This window comes from Garra rufa, chromosome 1 (genome assembly GCF_049309525.1).
Source record: "Garra rufa chromosome 1, GarRuf1.0, whole genome shotgun sequence".
Classification (NCBI taxonomy): domain Eukaryota; kingdom Metazoa; phylum Chordata; class Actinopteri; order Cypriniformes; family Cyprinidae; genus Garra; species Garra rufa.
The window spans coordinates 99,030,174-99,042,309 of NC_133361.1; the positions used below are offsets into that span (position 1 = coordinate 99,030,174).

At 38.4% G+C, this 12,136-nt stretch overlaps 1 protein-coding gene across 1 annotated transcript in view; it reads right to left on the bottom strand.

Moving 5' to 3' along the window:
* Positions 1 to 11,055, bottom strand: part of LOC141340597 (uncharacterized) — a 164,792-nt gene extending 153,737 nt beyond the window's left edge. Inside the window, exons 1-2 of the mRNA XM_073845634.1 lie at positions 10,822 to 11,055; positions 2,322 to 3,129 (exon numbers count right to left, since the gene is read on the bottom strand). Coding sequence (XP_073701735.1) covers positions 2,322 to 3,129; positions 10,822 to 10,993 — 980 coding nt within the window. The 5' untranslated portion in view covers positions 10,994 to 11,055. The remainder of the gene's footprint in view (positions 1 to 2,321; positions 3,130 to 10,821) is intronic.
* Between the last annotated feature and the right edge of the window lie 1,081 nt (positions 11,056 to 12,136).

Consider the following 12,136-nt stretch of genomic DNA (forward strand, 5'->3'; position numbering starts at 1 on the left):
TATATATATATACATATATATTGTTACGACCTCCCAGTCTAGGTTAAGAGGCCGGTACAAGATAAGTGGAGAAATAGAATTTTAACGAAAAGAACACCCCTCTCTCCTGTCCCAGCTCAGAATGATCACAAAGATAATTTCAAGCTACACACAAAAAGAGACGTTTATTGTTACAGACTGAATGGTAGAAGCTTTTCACTTCGGAAGGGGATCAAAGACCAAAAAATAAAAATAAAAAAATAAAAAAAAAATAAAGGAAAACTAACTAAGGATTTCACAGCTGAATTGCCTATCAAAAACAAAACTCTCAAAAGAAATACAGGCAGCCTTCCCTAACTCCTTAACTAGCCCAAAACCAGGAGAAAAGTTTGTACACAAAGAAAAATGGAAATCCCCAACCTACTTGCTTCAATATTAACGAAATATTATTCAAAATAACGAATAATCAAAACAGTCAACGAATATCTAGTAAAAACTTAACTGCGAGTTAAAGAAACGAATATTACACACAGCCGCGTTAGAGCAAGAGCTCTGCGGTACAACTTACTCACACAGAGTTTCAAAGTTAGTCACAACACAGTACAATTGCATTCAAGTTGTCTGGGGCAGGAGACAGAGGACACACGACGGAGCTTCACCATGCGCTCCCAACAGAAGCTTTTTAACACTGCTCTGTTTCCGGGAATTCAACGCTCCCGATTGCCACGCAATCTCCTGCAGCTGTTCCCAATCAAGCTCTGCCAGAAGGAGAGAGAGAGAGAGAGCGGAACGAAGGGAGAGACTGCGCACAGTGAAAAACATGCAATGCAATTAAAAACCTGATGTGAACACAAAAATACAAACAATGTTGCGTTTTAAGCTGGGTATTAACAGTACTATGAAATAATATTTATGATTTATTGCTGTATAAATTAAACTGAATTGAATTAACCATAAATGCAGATCTGCTTGATATATATGTTGTAAACTTCATAAAAAATGTTATACAGTAAGACAATTTGTGATTGTGATTCTTTTTTTATTGATTGTCACCAAAATGGGGCCATTCAAAATCTTTATAAAGCAAACCTTCCTCTGTAAACTATCAAATAGCTGACACAACACATGCAGGTAAGGGATGAATACCAGCGCACAACTTGACTGTATGCTGTCAATATTAACTGTCTCATACCAATGGCATCAAAAAGTTTTACTTTATAGGTATTTGTGACCTAAATATAGTCAAACTATAATTGAGATTACATTTGACTGTTTATTTGTACGCACAAGTATTTTGCTCAGAGTAATAAATCTCTACCATAAACTTACTCATGCCCCTGCCTGAAATGCATATAAGCTATCTGTAGAACCTATTTGGATTTCAGACAGCAAGCCTCAAAGTGCAGAGTCAGAGACAGCACATCGGTAATAAGAACCCGCTATATCACGTAACATTTGCGTCGGATATTAACGAGTATGACACGCTTGATCAACGATTATTCGTTTGTGTTACTGGTAAGTAGAATCAATACTTCGAGATGGCCAATGCTATGCAAATGCAATGCTATTTTGCCCGATTAGATATGGTCAGCTAACACTGATCTCTCTCAGACACCTGCCCTGTTCTCCTCACATTACAACTTAATTTGTCTCCTTTGACCGTTGTTCTGTTTAATCCTGGCATGTCCCTGCTCTCTTGGCCACATAGCCGGCTCATATTTGTGTCTGTGGTTCATCATACGACAAACATTTTAAATGTTCTCTGCATCCGAACAGTCATTGCGATCCATTGTTTTCCTATGGTTTACATTGAACGCTCTCCCTGTCGTGACGTCACTGCCGGTTTGGCAGTTTTTCAGATGCGGAAGTAAAATTCTCTCACAAAAACGACTCCAGAAGCCGTAATAGCGTATTTTGAAGTATATTTTAAAGAAAATCTGGTTCCTACATTATTATTCTATACATCAATTCACCGGAGTCTCTAACCTGCAATATGCCCTTTAAGCTCAGTCCAACACAATATAGCTAGTTGACACGGTAAAGTGTACCATGGACAAAACACATTGCTTTAAAATGTGAATTAGAATGTCTATCATTGTAAGAGCCCTTTATAGGATTCTTATTGGAATCCTTTAGAATTGTTTTGACAAGGGAACGTTTTGCAGATTCTGAAAGGGGGGGTGTAAACTTTTGACCTCTACTGGAACTGTGGTTTCAACAATGTGGTTGCAGAGAAACAAAGAGGTATATGTTTGTAGAGTAACCAATCAAAACAAGGACCGAAACTCTGTCCACACTAAGGGGATCTGTTAGGCTTCTCTTTATTGTGAATTTTCATGTGCTTGTGAAGGTTTCCTTTTTGACTGAAACTGTTTCCACACTGTTTGCATGTGTAAGGCTTCTCTCCAGTGTGAACTCTCATGTGAATCTTGAGGTTTACTTTATCAGTGAAACAGTTTCCACACTGTTTGCATGAGTAAGGCTTCTCTCCAGTGTGAACTCTCATGTGTCTGTTAAGGCTTCCTTTTTCAGTGAAACTCGTTCCACACTGTATGCATGTGTACGGCTTCTCTCCAGTGTGAAATCTCATGTGTCTGTTAAGGCTTCCTTTTTCAGTGAAACTCGTTCCACACTGTATGCATGTGTAAGGCTTCTCTCCAGTGTGAAATCTTGTGTGTCTGTTAAGGCTTCCTTTTTCAGTGAAACTGTTTCCACACTGTTTGCATGTGTAAGGCTTCTCTCCAGTGTGAAATCCCATGTGTCTGTTAAGGCTTCTTTTTTCAGTGAAACTCATTCCACACTGTATGCATGTGTAAGGCTTCTCTCCAGTGTGAAATCTCAAGTGTCTGTTTAGGTTTCCTGTGTCATTGAAACTCTTTCCACACTGTTTGCATGAGTAAGGCTTCTCTCCAGTATGTATTCTCATGTGTCTGTTAAGGTGTGCTTGGCGTTTGAAACTCGTTCCACACTGACAGCAAGTGAAAATACTCATAGTTCCTGTCTTTTGAGCACTTTTTTGTTTAGAAATCTTTTCAGACTCTAAAGAACAAAAAGATTTTTCTCCAGATACGAAATCATGAAGATTCTCAAACTGATCTTTCTCTTCAGTTTCATTCAGTACTTCTCTCTCCTCTTTCAGCACGGTTCGGTCTAAGGGGGAAAAACAAAGAGATAAAAGTTAACCCCAGTTTAATGGCAAAAAGGAATTAACATCACAACATGAAGATATGTAATGCATGTATGCTAGATCCTATACCAGGGTTTCCAAACCTGATCCTGGTTAAGTTGGCTGTTATACAATTAATTAAATCTAGAAAATCTATATAGACTGATCTCAATTATTATAAACTTTATGTCTCCTAGGGGATACAATTCAAATTTAGAGAGAGACTAGGAAAAAGGAAAGGGGACAAACTCCCCACTTAACCATCAGATGAAAAATTCATCACAATAATTCCTTCTGAGGGCTTATTAAGGGGGCAATTATGTTAGCCAATCATAAAAGTTGGCTGTTACACTTGACCTTTCAAATGGAAAACACCAAAACAGACTGTCAGAGGATGAGAAATGGTGGAAAACTGTCATCTCATATCAAATCTCTTAAAAATCTTATTTAAAAAATGTAAATCACTCAATTTAAAATGTTTATGTAAAAAACATTAGTAATATTATAATTACATCTCTAGAAACATAATATTAAATTAAATTAAACATGCAGCTGGAGCACTGGGCAACTAATGCTGCTAAACTAACCTGGTCCGGGACTTTCGGTTTGGTAATGCTGTGGTGAGACGCACGGTGTCGGCGCTCCGCGTTATTTCATGTAATATCTTAAGAATACACCTTATTTGATCAGCACATCAAACTTGTTGCACCTTATTTTTATTTTTGAAAGTCTACACCGTCGGAATTTATTTAAAATAAGCAAGTCAACAAGGACAGGCGGTAAACAACAAGCTCACCATGATCGGACCTGTCAAGAAAGCAGCAAAATGGCGGATAACGAATCCACATCTTCGCAGCTTACAATCGAATCCCTAAGTTAAGGAGCTTGAAAGATTCAGAAAAGAGATGACTGGGGAATTCATTGCACTTTTAAACACTTCTCTGGAACCAATTCGATCTTCAGTCGAATCGTTCGGTGCGACCTTAAAAGCACAGGCAGCGACGATCAACGAGATGGAAGCGGGCCTTTCAGAACACAGTGACCGAATAACTCAGGTTGAGCATGATGTAAAAGCTCTTCAGTCAAAACGGATAAACACTGAAAAGGAAAACACCGGCTCTTAAAGCTAATATAGAAGATTTGATATCTCGCTCGAAGTGCCAAAATGTACGACTTGTAGGTTTACCGGAGGACATTGAAGGAAAGAACGCAAGGGAGTATGTGTCTAACCTGCTTTCCGAGATTCTTGGCGATTGCCTAGCAGAACCACCTGAGCTGGATCGAGCCCACCACAGTTTCCGGCCTAAACCTCGCGCAGATGAACCCCCCACGGCCGTTGATAATCAGATTTCACTGATACATCATTAAGGAAACTGTCATGAGATGGTCTTAATCCCAAAAGGACATTTCCTACAAAGGCCACAAGATCAAGATGTACGAGGACTTCAGCATAGAGTTGGCGAGGACATGAGCAGCGTTTAACAAGATCAAGAGCCTACTTTACAGGCAAGGAGTACGATATGGAATTCTGTACCAGGCTTACCTCCTTGTGAGCTATAACGGCGGAACAGACCTTTGATTCAGAGGAGTCGTTTTCCCAGAAGAACTTTCCTAACTGACTTTGGCAATAATGGACTAACGTGCATTTCCATGATGAGCAGGTCTGCAGGTTTAAGCTGAGGTAAATAACTTTAAGACGGCTTTAAAGTCTCATTCTATTTTTGTGTAATTGAGTTCAAGGTAAAGTAAGGTTAGTCTGTAAAACTGGGTACTTCTGCTTTTTTATAGCTTTAATTTACTTTGCTCATACATCTTTAATGTATAGGTTATGTGTTGCACGTTAATGACGTTATTTGGTTAATGGGCATAAATGGTGTACACTTTCGGGTATGTATAATATATATATTTTTGGTTTATTTTGCGTTCTCTCAACTTTTGTGTAACGTGTTAAATCTAGTATTACCTTTCTGTTTGTTTAAAAAAAAATCTACATTGTTTCTTTGAAGTGAGCTTTAAGCTAGGTGTAAATTTCAGTTTTAGGAGTTACGTGGTTAATCGGTGGTGTAAATGAATGTTGAGCCTAGATGAGCCTTGGGGGAGATAACTGCTTGCATTTCAACAATGAAAAATAACAAAGCTCCCAGCCCTATTGGCTTCACTGCCAATATTTTTTTTAAGTTTTCTGATCAGCTATCATGTTATTACAGCTATACAATCACTCCTTAGACCAAGTTTTTTTTTATCATCATCCCTGAACCAAGCTTTGATTTCATTAATATTAAAGAAAGACAAGGACCCTAAACATTGCGGAAGCTATAGACCAGTTAGCCTAATGGATTAGAGACTCATCTTCCATCCATCATATCAGATGATCAAACTGGCTTTATACTGGGCCGTCAGTTAATGTCCAATATACGTAGACTTTGAATGTAATCTTTACTCCAACCCGGTCTCCAAGACCAGAAATGGTTATCTCTCTAGATGCAGAGAAGGCCTTTGACCAGGATGAGTGGGATTACTTATTCTTGTTTTTACAAAAATTTGGATTCGAATCTAAATTCATCTCATGGATTCGTTTACTATATTCCACTCACTCAGCTTGCGTGAAACAAACTCTGAAAAGGCCCCTTATTTCTCGGTTTCTCATGGCACCCGTCAAGGGTGTCCACTCTCACCTCTCCTTTTTGCTTTGGCTATAGAGCCTCTCTCTATAGCCTTAAAATCATCTTCAGTGTTTTCAGGTATTTGTAGAGGGGCAACTTACAGATGGTGTGCTCCTCCCTGCCAACGCTTCATTGTTGGTGGGGATACACACAGTCTGTTTGTGGTCTGCTTGAGAGCGGAGCATGCACAGTCAGCCCTCGAGGGGGCTTGCTGCCTGCAGTGTTAACGTCTTCCGCTGCGTCTGCATCTGATTGGTTGCAGACTACGTTCAGAGCATGCTTCGCCAATGGCGTTCCCCATAGCGTTCGATGCAGCGTCTCGTTCCCTCTGGGAACCAGGGTTATATACGTAACCTGAGACGTTCCCTGAGATAAAGAACGATCATCCTTTAGGGGGCGCTATGGGGAACAACGTTATCTCTATCCTAGGTAGCAGATGGTTAAAAGGTATCTGTGATGATACCTAAATGTAGTTGGGCCAAGGAGACCAGGGTTTTAAATCAACTCAAAAACGGAAACAACGTCTAGCATGTAACTTATACCATACAGGATTTTAGAAAGTGCCCAGAGGCTAGTGTGCACACTTACCATAACATGGATTTGAAAAAGGTGTGACAGGGAGTTCACACTCGACAGGGTTCCAGATGCTTGTCATATGACGGGAAATACTAGGGTCAACCCTCACTGTGAGTGGAGCAATGCTGCACTCAATCAGCAGATTGCAATTTGCTAATCGACTGACGGTATTGACATGGATCTAGACTTGACCATCTTTCTAATAGTGGATAGAGAGGAGGACAGGCCCTTAACCCAGAGAGACAGGGAGGAACTCCTGAGCCGTCAAGAGGTGGCACTTTATAAGTAACCTTTCCTTAGAAAGGGAGCATGCCATTATCCACAAGGCTTGAGAAGTGGGAATCAACCTGGAAATCAGAAAGGACAGGCTCCTAATGCTGAGGGACACTAAGAGACGGCTCTCTAGGAGGTACCCTTCCCGGAAAGGGAAGCACGCCCTATCCATCGACCTTTCGCTCATATAGCTGCATAGAAACAGCAATCTCCCCTGCCCTCAGACTGAAGGGGGTACTTCCAAGGGGATTAGCCTTAACCAACCCTAAGTGGACTATGCTTCTGCCTAAACAGAAGCACAGGCTCCGCTCTGGCCAGATCCACAGAATCTGCAAGAGCAGGAAGTCTGAGAAACTGGTACTCGCTGAAGACTTACCCTGAAAGACTTAAGCTTAGCTTCAGGAAACAGGTCCCAAATAACAGACAATAGCTAGACAATAGCTAAGTATATGGATCATACTCACTTAGATGGTATGAGGTCAGGGTGTTCCAGCAGAAGCTAAATACAATCTGCCCATTCTACAGATTCTGCCAGGAATCAAGAAAAAACAGAGCCGCTGCAGTCACGAATGCATTGTTAATACCGTGAAAGGGTGAACACACTCATGCAAAATCGGAAGAACAGTAAAGACTCACCTCCCTCCTTTGCGAATGCATCAGGATGATCACATTAATTCCCTCGAGAGCTGGACGCTGCTACTCACTACCCTGCAAGCTTGTGAAAACAGCTAGACTAGCGTGCCGCTCGCAAGAAACAAGCAATGAATGCAACGATTGCATTTCACTCCCCCAAGAGCTGATTTTGCTTACTCCTCACCACATACACAGCTCGAGCCATATGAAAGCTGCGGGTATCAGAGCATGCCTTTTTCACAAGAAACAAGGAATGAATACCCTGGAAATCCAGAGGTCTCGCGAGAGCACAAATTGAATTGTCTCTGCAAGACACTCTGGCCTCGAGCAATTATGCATGTTACTGCAATACATAAGCAATTCTGGGAACCAATCAAATCAGCCAGAGGCGAGCTGATGACGACAGAGCTGCGACGTACGGAATCATTTAGTAAACATTGAAAGAGATCTACAGATGAAAACCAGTTGTTTGAAACGGCTTTACCCGCTACAATGAACGAGTTAGAATTGGCTTTTTATTTAACCCTTGTGCACTCCTCGGTCACTTCTGACCGGAACATTTTACATTTTGATTTTTTTTAAAAATCATAGCTTCATCGGAATGATATGAAACTTGGTGACTTTTATGGCACTGGGAATGTGAACACAGAAAATTACGACATGATTCGAAAAGGCTAAGTGGACGTAAAAAAAATAGTCACACTCATGCTCTTCGGTCAGAAATGACCGACCATAGGAAATGAATGGGAAAAAGACAAAAACACAGCAATTCAGAGATTAACTGAGTGCACAATCGACAAATCAGACACAAAACTAAAAAAAAGTACACAGCAGTGAAGGGATGATACTATAAAACATCAGGAGTGTGATTTAGACACATCCAGTCACACACAGACGCGCACACACACACACACACACACACACACACACTTATACACACACATCAATAAAACTACTGTGTCTGTAATAGAGCAAACGTTTGAGAATATGTGAAATCCATTCAATAATTCAGTCATAATGCAGAAAAAGCTCACAGCAGTGAAGTGGTGACACTCTAAAACATCAAGACTGAAAAATAAACACACGCACAAACACACACACACACACACACACACACACACACACACACACACATCTATAAACTGCTGTCTGTAACAAAGCAAAGTTTTAGGAGTATGTCAAATGAATTCAATAATTCAGTAATAATGCAGAAAAAAGCTCAGAGCAGTGGGCAAAACTGACACACACTGGAAATTAATTTGAAATCTGCAGTAAACAGTGATGAGAAGCAAGCACTGCCTCTTGGGTTTGTCAGTGCAGTGCCGTTTAGGATTGACTATAATCATAGTGCAAAAATTAATTTGAAATCATTATTTATAAGGAGAAAATATCTAAAACTTCACAAAGTACTCTTTGAGAATGTCTGAATATATTTTAAAGTCCATTACTTATTATATATGTAAGCAATTATGTCTAAAACAAATTGGGAATTCACTAGCATCTCTATTGATGTCTATACAGGCCTCTAGTGGTTACACTGTGAAATTGCCTATTTTTCTTTCTGTGCTCCCACCAGGTGGTGCTAATCTGTCTTCAAAAAATTTATTTGGAAGGCCTATACTCTATTTTAATCTGAAATACTGCATTCATTGAAAAATAATTTTTAAAAATTAGGATTTTTTTTTTTTATATTTTCAGTGGAAAAAATAGATCATAATTATTGCATAAATAATCATCATAAAATTCTCTAAAATTACAAAGAAGAAAAGAAAAAATATTATGGAACAAAAATATATTATATATATTATAATATATATCTGCACGACGCGAAGCATGAAGAGGAACAGATCCGAAGCGGGCAATGCCAGATAGCATTCGGCAGTCTCGAGTCATGGCTGTTAAAAAAGAAGTTGCTATAAATGTTATCGAACAAGGTCTACCGGGACAACCTGATCGGGATTGTGGTGGATGAGGTCCATCTCATTTACAAATGGTAAGAGTCACTTGGTAAACTTACTGTAACGAAACCATCGCTCTGGGTACGTCACACCATGTATTGTTGTGATTGGTCGTGGAGTTATCCAATTGCGTTCAGTGAGAGTTTCAAATGCACGCTTGTTACCACCCCTCGAGTTAGGTGCTTTTCATTGCACAATGCCAGACACATAATCTTAATAGATTAGGGTCTGGATTTTTCCAGGCTAAGGAATGAATGCAATGATCACAAACTCTCAAATTCTTTGCACAACAAACTCCCTCGGGAGCTGAAAACGTTGACTCTTCATCACACACGTCACAGCAGTCATCATTTCAAAACCTCAGGTGAGAGAACATGCCCTCAGACAAAAAGTGAGTGAATATGAAAGAAAAGGATGTTGTGTTCTATCGGTGCCCCTTTGTCAGGGCGTGCCGGTGGTGACGAGTTGTGCCGGAAGTTGTGCACGCGGTATACTTATTTTTTAAAAAAAATTATTAATGTGTTTACGTTACTTAATAAAAAGACAATCATTGAGTGCTTGTTCATGTTTTTGTTACGTGATGTAGCAGTGTCTGACTAGAGGCGTTGACTGATGACATCATTTAAAAAAACAACAACTCACACAACATGTTTCTGTATTGGAGAGTTTCTTAAATCAGTCACTTTGTACAGTCTGTTTTTAAATAAAAAAAAAGGTTATTTCAATTGTATGCGGATTCATTTAGATGTAGCTTTAGTGTCTACTGGCTGTTTTATTTGCTTTTCAAATGTGACCCTAGGCCACAAAACCAGTCCTAAGTCGCTGGGGTATATTTGTAACAATAGCCAAAAATACATTGTATGGGTCAAAATTATTGATTTTTCTTTTAAAGCAAAAAAAATCATCAGGAAATTAAGTAAAGATCATGTTCCATGAATATTTTTTGTAAAATGCCTACTATAAATATATCAAAATGTAATTTTTGATTAGTAATATGCATTGTTAAGAACTTAATTTGGAGAATTTTAAAGGTGATTTTCTCAGTATTTGAATTTTTTTGCACCCTCAGATTCCAGATTTTCAAATATATGTATATTGGCCAAATATTGTCCTATCCTAACAAACCATATGTCAATAGAAAGCTTATTTATTGAGCTTGTATTTGATGTATACATCTCAGTTTTGGAAAATTTAACCTTATGACTTAAATGAACAAATGTAGACGGCATGCAGTAGCCAAATGTAACCACTCACATTTCAAGATTTGCTTTGTGCATAATAAGTAATTTTCTTAGATACTTTTGCATAATTAGCCTAAGGGCTAGAAATCAATAGTTTAATATTAGAAGCAGATATTAGGTTTAATGTTACTAATTCCATCTTATTGTTACAAATTAAATGCATGATCTCATAATAACAAATGGCCAGTGTGAAAGCAGGATATTCTCAGCTGCACTTGAAGTCAGTGTTAGTATTTGTCATGTGATCTCAACACTTCTATTGAATGTCTCAATATGTCTACACCTGTGTGACATTATAAATATTCATTTCAGGTTTGAGAATGAAAACCAACCTGATTGTTCCTCAGTATCTTCATGCTTGACTCTGAATATTTCTTCAATCTTCATGTCTTCACTCTCCTCTTTAATAAATGCAATCTTTGTTTGTTCCTCAGTATCTTCATGTTTGACTCTGAATGTTTCTTCAATCTTCATGTCTTCACTCTTCTCTTTAATAAACTCCATCTTTATAATAGTGTGTCACGTGAATCTCCGCTGTTCCACCAGTTTTTCTATGTTTGAACACTTTGTCCTGTTTAAGATATGAACAATTAACAGAAAGAAAATCAATGCAAAGTAAATCTCTGTGTGCATCTCAATCAGGTTGATATTTCACTGAAAGGGTGCGAGTGAGAGTTAATGGACTGATTATTGCTCAACACTGAAATTTTACCAATAAATAATAACTGAACACATAAAATAAATTACACACAGTTACCATTTAGTTTTAATGAAAGATTAAGTATTAAGTGATTAAATTGCGTTTAATATATTACATTTAGACGTAGAAAACTGCTATTGTTTGTGAAAGATCATTAGACACGTTTGTTTTTTGTTGTCGTTGTATTTCCAGTGTTTTGAGCAGCAGATGTCGTCAGTGTGCGGTGATTTAAAAAGTGAATCATTTGTGAAGCAAGTGATTCAGTTGAACTGGAGTTTTGAACCGTTGATGCGTTTCTCCGTCACTGAATAACTGAACTGTTTACTATCATCTGATTCACTAAATACGGACCGAAATGAGACGCACCTCTTCTGTTACTCGTGTAACATAATAATCAATTACCTTTACAATATTTGTAAAAACTATAAAGCAGACTGACCGCGTTGTATCAATTTAAACACTTTAAAATGAATAAAACCACAAACCTTTCTTCAGCTCAAACAGACGCAGGAGCGCGGCGCATATCTATGACGTCACAGCACCGGCTCAAAATAAAAGTCCTGTTCACACGCTGATGAGTCTAAAAAAAGTGCACAGGTATGTAAATAAAGAACATTCAAATAATAAAACATCTCAGAGAATTGTTCTTAGATAAATACATACTGAAATGGTGTTTAATGGTGTGCTAAAAAAAAAATCACCTCCAACTGAAGTATATACACACACAGTGGAGATTTAAGTTGGAGAATAATCTAAAAACTGAAAATCTGAAGGAATATACCACTGTTTCCCTAACTTGTTTGACAAAATAACCAAGGCATTTCAATGAAAACCTTTATTTTGTGGCAAACTGTAAAATATTACTCTTACCATTTCTACTATACAAAAATACTCTCCTCAGGACTTCATTCTCATTGTTACAGCTTTTTATTATTACTTGTTTGTAT